The 15,780-nt window shown below is 43.4% G+C and overlaps 1 protein-coding gene across 3 annotated transcripts in view; it reads right to left on the bottom strand.

Annotated features, from left to right (window-relative positions):
* ADAMTS12 (ADAM metallopeptidase with thrombospondin type 1 motif 12) overlaps window positions 1-15,780 on the bottom strand; it is a 380,497-nt gene that overhangs the window by 25,383 nt on the left and 339,334 nt on the right. For all 3 annotated transcript variants that reach the window (XM_006071881.4, XM_044932579.2, XM_044932578.2), the window contains 2 exons: window positions 7,418-7,594; window positions 874-1,014 (listed from right to left, as the gene is read on the bottom strand). In XM_006071881.4, coding sequence (XP_006071943.3) covers window positions 874-1,014; window positions 7,418-7,594 — 318 coding nt within the window. The remainder of the gene's footprint in view (window positions 1-873; window positions 1,015-7,417; window positions 7,595-15,780) is intronic.

Raw genomic sequence — 15,780 nt, 5'->3', positions numbered from 1 at the left:
CCATGAACCACAGCACGCCAGGCCTCCCTGTCCATCACCAATTCCCGGAGTCCACCCAAACCCATGTCCATCGAGTCAGTGATGCCATCCAACCATCTCATCCTCTGTCATCCCCTTCTCCTCCTGCCCCCAATCTTTCCAAGCATCAGGGTCTTTTCCAGTGAGTCAGTCCTTTTTGTATACTTAGACATATTAGAAAGCAGAAGGGTAAAATATAGAACTGAAAGAAGTTCGGGTATATATACACAATGGAATATTACTCAATCATGAAAAAGTAATGCATTTGAGTCAGTTTCATGAGGTGGATGAACCTAGAACCTATTATACAGAGTGAAATGAGTCAGAAAGAGAAAGATAAATACTGTATGCTAACACATATATATGGAATCTAGAAAAATGGTACTCAAGAATTTATTTATAGGGCAGCAGTGGAGAAACAGACATACAGAATAGACTTATGGACATGAGGAGAGGGGAGGAGAGGGTGAGATGTATGAAAAGAGTAACATGGACACTTACATTACCATATGGAAAATAGATAGCCAATGGGAATTTGCTGTGTGGCTCAGGAAACTCAAACAGGGGCTCTGTATCAACCTAGAGGGGTGGGATGGGGAGGGAGATGGGAGGGAGTTTCAAAAGGTAGGGGACATATGTATACGTATGGCTGATTCATATTGAGGTTTGACAGAAAACAGCAAAATTCTGTAAAGCAATTATCCTTTAATAAAAAATAAATACATAAAACACTTTAAATCAATGGACACATTAGACATTTACAGGAATAATATATGACTTCTAACATCAAAAGAAAACAAATGCTATTTTTTAAAAAGACTAAAACAAATGAAAGAGATTATAACTGATTCTTACCGGGTCCCAGTTTCCAGCGGCCCAGTGACAGCAAGGCTGCCCGCTGCAGGGTGCGGTGGATGGGGGTCTTTCAGTCCAGTCACAGAGGCCTGGACAAGTCACTCCTCTCTTCTGAACTCCACCTCCACAGGAGCTGGAACACTGGTCCACAAGAGGGACAAGGTCAGGTGAAAATCACAAGGCATCATTTTCAGAGATAAAGGGTAGGGATGTGGCCTTTTCCACTGTGTCTGCAGTGTGTGACACTGCACCGGGAAGATATGAATACTCAGTAGAGGCTGAGTAAATGTTTATTTTAAAAAATACTTGACAGTTCATTGCTAGTTCCATACTCTGTATTTCAACCCATTCCCTCCCCAATAATTCAGTAAGAGGGTTTTTTTTTTCCTTTTCAGTTCAGAAATTAAAAAAAAAAAAAGAATGTGTCAAATAAGTCTGCAACTTTTTTTTTTACTATATTAAGTTATAAAGATATATAAAGTTATAAAGATATAGATGTATATCATATAAAACATAAGTTCTCTTTAGAGCAGAAATTCCCATGATTGCCAGATAAATTATTTCAAGTGGGGATAAAAAATCAGTTGGGTGAGCACTGGTTCAGTGTTAAATGAGATGAGGCCTAGCCTATCACAGTACCTCACAAAGTTGATAACAACAAATAGGCCCAGCTATGCTATGCTGTTCTGAGTCCCTCGGTCGTGTGCGACTCTTTGTTTCTCCATGGACTGAGGCCCTCCAGGCTCCTTTGTCCACACGGATTCTTCAGGCAAGAATACTGGAGTGGGTTGTCATGCCCTCCTCCAGAGGAACTTCCCAACCCTGGCCCAGCTGTACTAAGTTCAAATCTCAGTGGTTTTACCTGCTCACTGTAGCATGTTCCTAGTGTCTTCACAACCATGTGTATTTGGATGCTTTTCGCCAAAGTATGTAAAAATAAATTACAGACTGCCAAAAGAGCTATTATTCACTTTTAAATAAAGAACCCAAGACAGAAAAGGTCAATAGAATTATATTTTCTTTAAAATTTAGTATTAATTTGTTATGCACACTGTTATTAAGAATATTAGTATCTCTACTGAAACCTGGAACATCCATGTCAAGTTCCTCACAATGGCCACTCATTCAATTCAAAGACAGTGGCGAAACAAGCCCTAAGACCCAGCCCTCCCACCAGCAGGTGAGCACCAGTCCCCACCCTGCCAGGGCCCACAGCCAGCTGCACTAGAACCTGGCCCAACCCACCAGTGGGCCAACAACAGCTCCAAGATCCCCAGGCCATGCAACTAGCCACCATGGGAGGCACAGCCTAGGAATTAACCAGATCAGGAAGAGCCCCACCTACCAGAGCTCCCACAGTAGTCAGTTCTACCACAATAGAAGGGTCCATGCAGCCCACATGGGGGGTACCCTTAGAGCATACAGCTCAGGAGTGTGCTGCTGCCTCATTGGACATCTCCTACACAAGGCCACTTCTGCAAGACTGGGAAATGTGACCAACTTACCCAATAGGAATAAACAACACAGAGAATTAGGTGAAATTAGAAGCCAGAGGAATATGTTCCAAATGAAGGAACAAGACAAAAATCTGAGAAAAAGAACAGAACAAAGTGGAGGTAAACAATCGGCTTGATTAAGGAGTAGTAGTTGAAGTGTTAGTCGCTCAGTCATGTCCATCTCTTTGCGACCCCACAGACTGTAGCCCACCAGGCTCCTCTGTTCATGGAGTTCTCCAGGCAAGAATACTGGAGTTGGTTGCCACTCCCTTCTCTAGAGGATCTTCTTGACCCAGGGATCAAACCCAGGTTTCATGCACTGCAGGCAGATTCTTTACCATCTGAGCTACAGGGAAGGTAAAGATCATAAAAATGCTTAACAAATTTAGGAGAAGAATAAATGAATAAGGTGTGAATTTCAATAAAGAGTTAGAAAATATAAAGAAAGACCAGACAGAGGTGAAAAATACAATAACTGGAATAAAAAGTACATTAGAAAGAATCAGCAGTAGATTAGATATTACAGAAGAACATATCAGTGAGTTAGAAGAGTGGTGGAAATCACTCAAGCTGAACAGAAAAACAGAATTTTTTAGAGGCCTCAGAATAAACCAATTCTGCCAACACCTTGATCTCAGACTTTCAGTTTCTATAACTCTGAGAAAAAATATTTTTGTTGTTTAGGCCAAAAAGCAATAACAGAAACAAAAACAGTGGTGAAGTAAGACTTAAAGAAAGGAGACTGATAAAGAAAATTCTGGGGATAAGAAGACGGGGGAAAAATCAGAGGATGCTGAATAGTTCAATATGTCAAATGGAAAGAATTCTGGTCGAGAAACCAAAATATAAAATGTAGGTGTTTTTATTCTGATTAGCTGTGACAGTCCTAATGGAGAGCACACTTCTGCAATAGGATTTTGTTCATCTCCTATTAAAATGGGACTCAGCCTTCTTTCCTCACTACATTAAGTTTTATAGTTAAATTTACCCATATTTGAAACGGTGATGTTGATAGGTTTTCTAAGGGTCTGGCACACTGGCTGCAATGCTCACTAAATAAATTCGAGGTGACAGGTTTGATTCCTGGAAGAATATAATTCTAAAACATGTCAGGTTTTTGCTCACTAGAATAATTTTCTAAGCTATATTGTTTCATTTTCCTGAGGTTTCTAGAAGAAAATTAAGATAATTCACCAAAACTCTTTGAAAAATACTTTTGAGTACTTTGAAAAGCACTTTGAAAAATCTTGGTGTTTTGAAAAATCTTTAATTATGGCATGGTAACAATAATCTGGAATCAAGATTGCCGGGAGAAATAGCAATTACCTCAGATATGCAGATGACACCACCCTTATGGCAGAAAGTGAAGAGGAACTAAAAAGCCTGTTGATGAAGGTGAAAGAGGAGAGTGAAAAAGTTGGCTTAAAACTTAACATTCAGAAAACGAAGATCATGGCATCCAGTCCCATCACTTCATGGGAAATAGATGGGGAAACAGTGGAAACAGTGTCAGACTTTATTTTTGGGGGCTCCCAAATCACTGCAGATGGTGACTGCAGCCATGAAATTAAAAGACGCTTACTCCTTGGAAGAAAAGTTATGACCAACCTAGACAGCATATTCAAAAGCAGAGACATTACTTTGCCAACAAAGGTCCGTCTAGTCAAGGCTATGGTTTTTCCAGTGGTCATGTATGGATGTGAGAGTTGGACTGTGAAGAAAGCTGAGAGCTGAAGAATTGATGCTTTTGAACTGTGGTGTTGGAGAAGACTCTTGAGAGTCCGTCCCTTGGACTGCAAGGAGATCCAACCAGTCCATTCTGAAGGAGATCAGCCCTGGGATTTCTTTGTAAGGAATGATGCTGAAGCTGAAACTCCAGTACTTTGGCCACCTCATTCGAAGAGTTGACTCATTGGAAAAGACTCTGATGCTGGGAGGGATTGGGGGCAGGAGGAGAAGGGCATGACAGAGGATAAGATGGCTGGATGGCATCACTGACTCGATGGATGTGAGTCTGAGTGAACTCTGGGAGTTGGTGATGGACAGGGAGGCCTGGCGTGCTGCAATTCATGGGGTTGCAAGGAGTTGGACATGACTGAGTGACTGAACTGAACTGAAATGAACTGAACTGAACAACAAAGCAGTCATGATTGCCAACATCATACCTATCACATCAGACACTGTGTGTGTGGTGGTAACCATAGAAAACAGGGAAATTATACACAATTAACCTTTCTGTTCAATAAAAGAACTAATCTATTGCTTTCCCAGCATTCCAACTTTGAGAGTAAACATGAATCTTTTCCCACTTATTCACTGCTTTTAACCCTATATGAGGAGGGAAGGACAGGAACCCCACATTTGGGATCCTGTTGTATACCTGTATGTGTGCATACAGACACAGGGCTACCTGGCCAAGTAATCTCCAGGAAGGGGCAAGTGGTCCTCAAAGTGTGGTCCCCAGAGCAACAACTTCAGTATCATCTAGGTACTTGTTAGAAATGCAAAACTTCAGGCCCTACCCCAGACTTCTGAATTGGACACCATGGGGATGGGGTTCAGACATCTGTGTGCTGATGAACCCTCCAAGTAATCCTGAAGCATGCTAAAGTTTGAAAACTGGTGAGGGACATTCTCACGGTTGAAAAGCATTTTCCATGGCAAGCAGTTTAGGCTGGATGACACTCGCTGGAGGGTCCCAGAATATTCCAATGAAGGCATCCGTTAGATACTATGCATATACAGAGCAGCATCACGAGGGCTCAGGAAAAGCACCTAAAGGTGCTCAGTCCCTAAACAGTCCCCTGACATTTCCGGGGAAATGTTCAACCAACTTCAGTATTTTCTATCCTTACTGTTCCCTCTGAGGAAAGTCTTCCAACTGTGTGGTTTGCTCAGAACAGAACTATTTATAAAGAAGGGTGTTGGGAGGTCTTCAGGAAACAGGCTCATGATTGATGCTCCTTGGAAGAGGAAGTATACAGAATACATCTTTTTCACAACCAGAGAGCAGATACAATTGGTCATCTTTGATAACTTGCAATTGCAGTTTCTCTGACAAGGCTATCTAAGCTTCTCTACAAATTCCAGGATCCTGGAAGCTGTCACCAGGAAAACCCAATGGACTGTAGGAATGTAGCCTGGTGGGCTACAGTCCAAAGGGTTGCAAAGAGTTGGACACAACTGAGCGACCAAGCACATCACCAGGCTCAGCAAACATGGAAAGCTGAGAGGCATAAGTCCAGAGCCTAGGAGTGGTAGGCACTTTATGTCTCAAAGCGAGACAGGGAAGGAGGTGAAAGAGAAGGCGGTGGTGGTTGTTGCCCCCAGGAAACACCAGGGGCCTCAGGAACCAGCATGGCCACTTGACCCAACGGGCAATAAGAAGCTAGAGGGGGTTCAGTCTTCCAGGGTTGGACACTAACTCTGTATCCCACACTGTGGTTTTCTGTCTTGCCTTTTCTAGCATGTACAGTTATTGACTTACTCTCCCTAGTTCTCTCTTTGCTCCATGTCTATTCAGCTAAATTCTACAGTAACAAGAGTATGGGAATCAGAGTCAAACTGAAGCTTGAATTAATACTCCACCATGTATTTTCTAGTTGTGTAAGCTTCTTAATCTCTGAGTCTCAATTAAATTCTTTCTTTATAAAATGGAATCAGTAAGGCCTACCATCCAGGTTGTTACAAGAATTAAAACAAGTACTGTAGGCAAAATGCCCAGTGCATGGACACACTCAAAACATGCTGGGTTCTTTCCTTCCCTCTTATTTCTACCGTAGTATAGTTGGGAGTATTTTCTTTTTTATTGAAGCCAATAGGGAAATGAAATCATTATATTTCACCAAAGAACAGTAACTTGGTTTCACATACTGAAGTAGGACAAAGATGAAGCAGAGTCCCACCCCTTGCAACACAGGATGGAGACACACACACACACACCCTTCTTTTTATTTGTGTAAACAAGGATCTGGGCATTTGAGAGGTAGGACTTTGAAATCATACTGTGTGGAAAGGATCTGACCATTATTCCCAGCCTAAGAGGGACATGTGATGATCTGTCCCAAATGCTGCTCATCAAGGTGGTTCATGTACGACTCCCCAGAGGGACCCCAATTCCCCAGTATATCCACTGAGACTAGGTCATAACAAAACTTTGAACAGTCACAGTTTAAACCACACAACACAGCCTTCAAATTGTTAGGCCTGTCCAGCCTCCCCACCTGTAACTGAGCAGGACCCTAAGGGGCCTTCCCAGCACAGCCTCACCCCCACCTCCACCTCCCACACCATGTCCTTCACCCTCCTCTCGTCTATAGAAAAACTTTAGCCTCCTTGGCCTTCCCCAATTTCCAAAGTGTAAATTTAATCATGATGTGAGGAAATGCAGAAAGGAAATCAAGCAAGACCAAAATAATAATAATAATAATAATTATATTGGGCTGGCCATTAAACAAAGTCAAAGACCTTTAGTTCCTTCTCAAGGGCTACAGATAATAATCTGAGCCATGTCCTTTGAGCTGTTTTATAGATATTGAAACCCCTATCAGGTGGAAGAAGTTAACTATATACTACCCACAAGCATGTAGACCCAAGACAGGTTGGACCCAGAAGGCTGATGATGTTGACTCCTGATTACCTCACTATCAACCAATCCAAAGAATGCCACAAGCTGATCACATCCCCTACCACCACCCACTCTGCCCCATTCTGATTTTAAAAACCTTATCCTGGAAGCCTTCGAGCAATTCAAGCCTTTTAAACACTAACTACCTGGACTCCTTGCTTGGCACACTAGCTACAATAAGTGCTACACTTTCCCTCACCACCACCTGGTATCAACAGATTGGCTTTACTGTGTATGGGCAAGGGACCCACCTGTGGATCAGGAACACACCAAGTGTAAGGTGTGAATGGAAGGAGGCCAGCCACTGGCTGAATAGAGGCCAGCCACTGGTCTGAGGCACGTGTGGTCTTCCCTGGACTCACCAGGTAACACAGAAATTCATGTTTTCCCAGTTGTGTAGATGGTGCACTAGGCACAGTACCTGGCTCCAGGGCTCCACCTGCCACTCCTCACAGGGCTCCAGGTTACAGCTCGTGGTCAGTGGAGGAGGAAGGCCGGCCAGGAATCGGCAGTGAAATGGCCTCAAGCTCCGGTGGTCCCGGCTGTCCACACACTGAATCTCCCGGATCTGGAAGCCCCCGCTGCAGTTTCTGGAGCACTGTATGGAGAATGAGAGAAAAGGGGACACCTGAGTCCTTGGCATCAGGCTGTCCATGCCCAGATATCCAGGGGTTTCACAAAGGATCACAAAGTTCCCAGCTTCTAGTTCCCAGCTTCTAGAGAGGTTGGTGACCTGTCTTTCCTTGCACACCGAGGAGAGAAGAGTCACTCTAGCAGCTCCCCAAGGTGGGGCTCCCTGCGTTAGAAAATGCAGATGGGAAGTGTAAGAACCGGGTAACAAACCCAGTTCTGTCACAGACTCACTGTGAGGCCTTGGACGAGCTGCAGAAATGCTCTGAGCCTCAGCTGTCATGTCTGTAAACTGGGGCAACAGCTGTTATACGGGGCTGTCCCGAAGATTACGTGGGGTTGGACTTGGGTGACGCAGGCGCAGCTGTTCCTTAGGATGTCTGTATTCATTGGAGGTAAATGCAACCACCCACGAGGGGATCTCTCTGCCAAGACACACCCAATTACCCCTCAGAATCCTGCTGAAAACCTGCTTCCTCCCTGACTCTGGACACAGGATTGGTTACCCCTTTTTAAGGAAAACAAAGTGAATAACTTCTCAGTGGTTTCATCCAGGGAGTGGGCGAACCCTGTCCTTGGTCCCAGTGACAGGCTTCCCTGTACATCACCATCACCCATCATCTTTCCTCCTAAGGCCACCATTGCAGGCCTCCATCACCAAGGGTGTTCTCAACGGATGCCCAGTGCAAGCCCTTAAGAGGTCCTCCCCACTCCCCTGCCTGTGCCCACACCTTTGTGCAGCAGCCCCTGCACTCTGATCCCAGTAAAGGACACTGTTCACCAGAAGGCTGATTTCCTGAAGCTCACAACAAACACGGCTGCCCCCGAGTCACCTACATTTATGTGGCGTATTCAGGATGACTTCTTTGGTTTACAAAGACCTCTTGGACTTTGGAAGCTCTGTCCATCCTTCATCTAGGTAGATTTTATTCAATCATAACTCGAGCTTCCAAGACTTGATCTTCAGTCTGTACAGAATGCTATCATTATCGGTTTCCCTTCAGCTCATCTTGCACATGCACCTCAGTCTCTCAAGGCCGGTCCTGGCTTGTCTTGTCACTGCCCACTTCCAGGTGGGAACCCAAGGTAGGTGGCATGGAGGCTGAGCCCTGAGCTCCTCAGCCCCTCTCCCCTGGATTCTCTGTAGATTAATAATATGTCCTGTGGTCCTTATGTCCTGAATCTTCCTTCCTCTATCCTTTGCTTTACTCACTACTGCTCTTCCTTTAGACTTGGCTTAAATGTCACCTCCTTTGTGAAGTCATCCTTGAATACCTTCTCCAAAGGATATCTATTTCTTTCATTATTCATCTCAAATCCTTCTCTGTTTCCATTGCAAGGACTTGAAATGTGAAGCAACTTCTATTTATTCTGTCCATCTTTTCTGTTAGACTGTTTCACTGCCCTGAAGCTGGAAACCCATCTGTCTTGGTCACCACTGTGTCTTGAGCATCCAGCATGGGGCCAGGCACGGCACAGATGCTCCTCACAGCCTGTGGAATGACTATATGAATTCTGAGAAAAGGGAAGTTGGGGATTCCCAGTGGGCCAAAGAGCTCTGTGGTTACCATGGGGATAAAGAACATCCTTCTTCACCCTCTCAATCTTTCCATCAATGATCTCATTACATCTTGGCTGAGAAAATACACCACCACCAAAGCCCACTGCCATAAGGTATGTTTTCATCTGGCCCCTTCTCTACTTGGTAAAATACCATGTTCCCTTTTTGGCTACAGTGGAATAGTCATAATTGTAGTGTTGTGGATGGTAAAAGAAAATTTCTCAGAACCTTTCATTAGAGGTACCTCCCAAAATACTGATCCCTCTTTCTTTGCCACTTGGCAGATAGTGCAAGTCACCTGAATGCAAAACTTGGGTTGTAGCATGGCAGATGTGGGCCCATGTGACAAGGGGGCAGATGGATGCTCTAATGCCTCTATAAATCAAGTGTATTTAGCTTCTCAGAAATAAGCTGCACTTGCCAGACAGCCCCCCAAAAGCAAATTCAAAACTTCATTTGCCTGCCATGCTGTAAACACAGAGAACGAAATAACTGCCGGTTTAAAATCAGCCACAGAACAAACATGCAGAAAATTTTACACAAAGCAGCCCTTTGTGTGACAGATTTCCAGGAAATAACCCACGGTTAAGACAAGAGGGCTCTTTATTAGGGATAGGAATTTTACAAGACATAGTGTACAATGGGGGTTTATTTTCTTATTTTTCATTTGTTGCTACAACCTGTTATTCCTAGAGTTTTCACATTAGCATTACCCTTTTGTCAAAGAGTGCATTCACATTCAGTGGGAAATGAGGTTGGTTCATATGTTCAAGTAAATATTAAGGGGAGGCACTCACTAAATCTGTGACTTTTCTACTTCATTTTCGGAAGGGCCTCTGACTCAGTTAGCAGGAGGGAAGTGGCAGGGCATTAAATCACTCCACTTTGAAAACTGCTCTGCCTTGGTGTGTCGAATGCCAATTACTATATTCATTTTCTTATTGCCCTAAAGGAGAGCTATTTATATTCCTATTTTCCTAACCTGGAGCCTGTGGACCAGACTGAGGACAGGAGCCAGGCTAAGGAGAATAGAAGGACTGGCTAATGCCCACGTGCGACCGAACAGGTCTAACCATTTTCCGGTTCCCACGTCAGTCTGTTTAACTGATGTGATAGGCAAATCGACTGAGTTAGAATGGAGACTCCTCTTAGTTTACAGGAGCCACTGGCAGAAAGAAAAATGGAAGACTCACAACCAGTTCTTCCTTGTGTCGTCTCTGATTTATGGAGCCATCCTGACACATGTTCCATGTTGGACTCCTACCTAGTGTTCAAATGAGTATAGTGAAATTAACCAACCTGGAATTGGGAGTCAGTAGACTGCATTCAAGTATCACCCTGACACTAAGTGGCTTTGTGACTGTAGCTCTACGAGCCTCCGTTTTCTCCATCAGCATTAAAAAGAAAATAAATTGGATGATTAAACTCTTCCATATTCTAGAGTGATATAAGTGTATGGGATCATTGGGCTTGTATTATGCTTTGGTTGCAGAATACTTTCTTGCTTTCCTGAAGTACTAAGCAAGGACATGGAAATAATTCTTTTTTGCTTCTTTCCTAATACTAAACAGATTCATAAGACTCTTAAGATCATTCAGAAATAATTCATTCCAAAAATTCTATTTTGAACAGCACCAAAAGTCATTCATCTGTCTACTCCCCCACGCCATCCCCACTTCACTTCCTCTCTACTATTAGGCACTTATCTATGTGCCAGCTTCTGTATGCCAATCTAGCAGAAGGAAAAAGTCATGCAATGAATAAGTGAGAAAAGAACAGCAATTATGACAGTCATAAATTATAACAGTCAATTATAACAGTCATAAAGATGATATGTCATAAGTTGTTCATGATCCAGTGAAGGAACAAAGGAGGAGGTGGTTGATTTTACTCGAAGAAGGAAAGGCTTGAAGGGAGAAGCCAAACCTTGAACTGTATCATGCAACATGGGTAAATGCTCACTCAGCTGGCAAACAGTGTGGGGGACATTCAAGGTGGAAAGAATGACATATGCAAGTGGAGTGAAGCAACAAGGCTTGTTTGGGAACATGTCCATCAGAATGCTAGAGTGGAGGGTACGGATGGAGAAAGAGAGATGGGAAGGGGCCATGATAAAGGATCTCATGGTTTGAACATCACTCCTCAGCTGAAGTGGTCTTGGGTTCATGCTTTCTGTAAGTCTAAAGGCTTTCTTTGATTTCTGTTCTTTTCTCACTTAGGGATTCCATTAATCTAAAGCACCTGGGGCTTCCAAGAGCAGGTAATAGGTTAGACATACAGTAAATAATACCAAAAGAAAATAAATGCAGTGATTTTGAGTGTATTATTTTCCTTCTGGCTGGTCAATTTTTGCTTTCTGGGCACAGAAGCTCCCCTATAACATACAATTCTCTGTTATGAAATTTTACACTTTGGGCTTCAATATGTTTCTGGGAACATGTTATAGATGAAAGTCTGTACTTAGACAGGGGCTCTTTCCCTATATTATTCATTTGTAAAAGTTCAGATCCAAAAAAAAAAAAAAAGTAGCACTGAATATTATGAAACTCAAGGTCATAAGAAAAAGTTGCCACTTTTATTTTCCAATAAATTTGACAGATAATAAAGTCAGCTACTGTTAAAATAAAATTGCAACACTGCCTAGGTGGGGAGACAGATCATTCCAAGAAAATGTAAAAATCTTTGATTCATTTCAGAAATAATCAAAATCTGTTAGACTGAACTATGAGAAGTTATCATTCTGAGAGAGATAATAAAGAAGTTGTTAAATCACCAGTTTACAAAACTGCCGGAGGTACAGTCAAAATGTTCAGTCAGGAAGTGTGTGATGATGCATAACTTTGGTGTCAAACCCAACTGAAGGTTTTTTAAGCTCATCTTTGTCACTTATTGCATTTCTTTCAGCACAAGAATCAAAGAATCAGTTTTTTCTCCTTAGACAAATTTTAATGTTCTGAAATTGGCATGCGTCTTAAACTGACATACATATTTATTATGCAGTGTTTCCTTTCTTTCTGAAAAGCTGTCATTACATTGACGAGTGTTCCCCCAGTTGATGGTTTTTCAGAATTGAGAGTATCAGTACCAACTGATCATGTGCTAGTGATTTAAACCCTCTAAGCCTTCACTTCCTCAATGGGAATTATAAAGAAGGTCCTTTACTGGGTGAAAATAAAATTGTTCACCTAAAATTCTTGTGCAGTGTCAGGCATGTAGTGGTAATTGGTGAGTGCCAGGACACAAGGTAGGTCATCTGCCAAAGTTCATGGAGGACCTGACTGCCTAGTACTGGGGAGTGGAGCCCTGATGGATTGACAGGACTTACTCCACTGCCCCCTGTCGACAGTCCCCTGCCCCAAGTTCAGGAAGCCAGAAGTTAGTAAACACCTGAGAACTACTCCTAGCCTTTACCCAGAGCTCAAAGTTCACCCAAGGCTTTATCTGAACAGTCTTTTACCATTTACAAAGTGGTTGCACGAACACTCTTTGACTTGTACAACTTTATGAAGTTGGTAGAGGCCACATGATGTACTTCATTTCCCAGAGGTGAGAAAACTAAAGCTCCTAAGAGGCTGGAAGAAAGGATTAGCACCCTATGCTGGTGACAGTGTGTGTGTGCTAGTGTGCTTCAGTCGTGTCTGACTCTTCGTGACCCTATGGACTGTAGCCTGCTAGGCTCCTCCATCCATGGGATTCTCCAGGCAAGAATACTGGAGTGGGTTGCCGTGCCTTCCTCCAGGGGAATCTTTCCAACCAAGGGATTGAACCCGGGTCTCCTGCATTGCAGGCAGATTCTTTACCATCTGAGCTGCCAGGGAAGCCCTTGGTGACAGAGTGGGGCTGCCAACCCAGACATGTCTGATCCCAGGCCCGGGGCTGCTTCTAGGATTCAATTCTGTAGAACTCCGCTTTCTCCATATGCCTCTGGGACAAACCTAAAGACCATTACCTTAACTTTGTTTCAGATAGATCAGTGCATGAAGAAGAAGCAAGCCTTTCCAAAAACAACTTCTGGACTTTGTAAAGGAAGAGATCTTAATACACAGGCTCACTGTACTGTCACAAATATGAGAAAATGTCCACAGCAGTTTTATCAGGACTCCATCAAGGAGATGAATGGTGCTGGAGACATAAGCCTGTAAAACAGCTGCAATTCAGACTGCACACACAGCAGTGGGGAGTTTCTGGTGAGTAATCTGGAGGACCTCAGGTGTGATCCCTGTAGCTTCAGGTGAGGCTGTGGCATACCCTTAGTCCTGTGAGATTAAAGTGTCTCTGGATCTGGGCTTGTGGTTGGTGGGATAATGCAGAAAGACTCAAGATCAAATTAGAATTCGTCCCTCTGAGAAAGTGTTTGTGAAAAGGAAAACCATCGAGTTGGCAGAATCTAAACCCTCTGGATGGGCCTCCCTGGTGGCTCAGATGGTAGAGAATCCACCTGCTGATGTGGGGGATATGTGTTTGAGCCCTGGGTCAGGAAGATCCCCTGGAGAAGGAAATGGCAACCCACCCCAGTATTCTTGCCTGGGAAATCCCATGGACAGAGGAGCCTGGTGGGCTACAGTCCATGGGGTCACTAAGAGCCTGATAAGACTTAGCGACTAAAATGACAAAAACAACTAACTCTGGATATTTAAAGGTAAAATCAGGGATATGTTTTCCTACTCTAGGTTTGGAGGTCTGCCTCTGAGTAAGTTTAAGAGTCCCAGCAGAACAGTGAAACTAAGATGCCCTTCAGATCTTTCCTAGTACATGATTTAGACTTCAGACATCCAAACGGACTGGTTAATAATGTGGCAGTCAAAAAGCTGCCAAAATATAGTGTCATTCAGTTACCAAAGTCTAAGATAAAATTTAAATCAACATCTCTAGGAAAAACAGAAGTCCAGCATTAAATATTCCTAATGATAGAAAAAAACAGATGTCAAGGCAATTAACTTTAAGTATTTAAATGGGGTCTTTGACATAAGGTTTATCTATTATCCTGAGAGAGGAGATAGGACAGTACTGACAGGAATAGAGTAACTTTGAGGATTTGAGTTTAGATATGGTGGTCGCCACATTCTGGCAGAACTTAATGATGTGTCCGAGATAGCTTCTATAACACACCAGGAGTGGTACAGGGGTTAATAAGTATATTGGTTAGCCTCCTGGCCATGACAGAGAAGAGACCCAGAGGCTGACAGAGCAGGGATGAGCTGCCAGAGCAGGGCTTCCTTTAGGGGGTCTGACCCCACCAAGCGCTACTGGCTCTCCCATTCCAGTTTTATATCAGCTAGAATTCCTGGAATTTTACACTGGACTGACCTTTTTTAAAGTGTGACCTATTTCACACATCTGTCTTTTTTATGAGCCATGTAATTTCCAAGTAAAGGATTAGTCCCAGTGATGGGAAAGTGGAACTTTAGGACTTGGTCAACATTCGGCAAGGTCAAGGACAGAAATGTTTCTTGAAATTTTTCTGGATAGGAAGAGAATTTGTAGCCAGGCATTTGGTCCCTTTTGGAATTTGTTATGAGTTGGAAGAGAGAAAAAAAAAATGCAGAACCAGCATTCATTCCTTAAAGAAAAACGGTATGAGAACAGAAGAAAGGCAGGTTGGCAGGAATCAAAGAAATGTGTGGTGATTTTCTCAGGGAGTAGCCATACTTTCTCTCTCTTGCCAAAGATCAGAGCCTTTCTTTGGGAAAGGGGGCCTATTGCAGATTAATGACAGTGCCCGCTCCTGTCTGTCAGGTAAGTCTGCCAGGAGAACCAGAGACAGCCAGTGAGACACCTCATGGTCCTGCTTGTCTGGGGACCTGAGTTTTCCACCAGGTGAGGGTGCTAACAGGTGCCAGCCTCCCCAAACTTCTGGGCAGCTCTTTCTCCTTCTGTGTTAAGGCCATCAAGGGAAACTGGCTCCTCAGAGAGAAGACAGGTGCCTACAAGGTGTCTTGGTGTGAGGGGGTATGGGAGGTGTGCTTGGCAACAGAGGATGTATGCACAGCTCACACCTCTGTACCCCTCCTGCCAAGTGGCTTTGAACTCCACCTTGACCAGTGTCTTTATGACCTGGGTGCATCTGTATCCCCCAGGGGTTGACTCAGCCCCATCACGGTGACAGGCAGTCTGGGCCTGATTGCTGCCCAGAAAAACCAAGGCTGACCAATCCTAAGACCTGACAAAGCCTTTCACCAGGGACTATGAAGGCAGCACAGAGAAATAAGTAACCACTCTAGGTTAGCAAGGACAGGAACATCACACTTCAAAGAAATCAATATAGGAAAGACACTTTTAAAGACCAAGCTTTGATGTTTCAGCTTTCTTTTCATTTTGAGTCTGGCAGATTCCATGCTTTGTGAGCAGCTGCTGAACCATGATTTAATTATACATGTGCTCATGTATCATTATTAATTATAACGTTAAGTTTAAGCAATTTAGAAATAGTGTCGCAGGCTGGACAAGCAAATTAAATTACACAAATTTAACTTCTTTCTTTCTCAGTTTATCCGGTAAGGGAGGACAAGCGGATAAAAACATGTGGGCTAATGAAAATCCGTGCTTGCTCTAAGGCTATTGTGTAGCGGCATGTAGGCTTATGACAATGCCTG

This window comes from Bubalus bubalis, chromosome 19 (assembly GCF_019923935.1).
Source record: "Bubalus bubalis isolate 160015118507 breed Murrah chromosome 19, NDDB_SH_1, whole genome shotgun sequence".
In the NCBI taxonomy this organism is placed as follows: Eukaryota; Metazoa; Chordata; class Mammalia; order Artiodactyla; family Bovidae; genus Bubalus; species Bubalus bubalis.
This window is presented reverse-complemented; position numbering and strand designations above follow the sequence as displayed.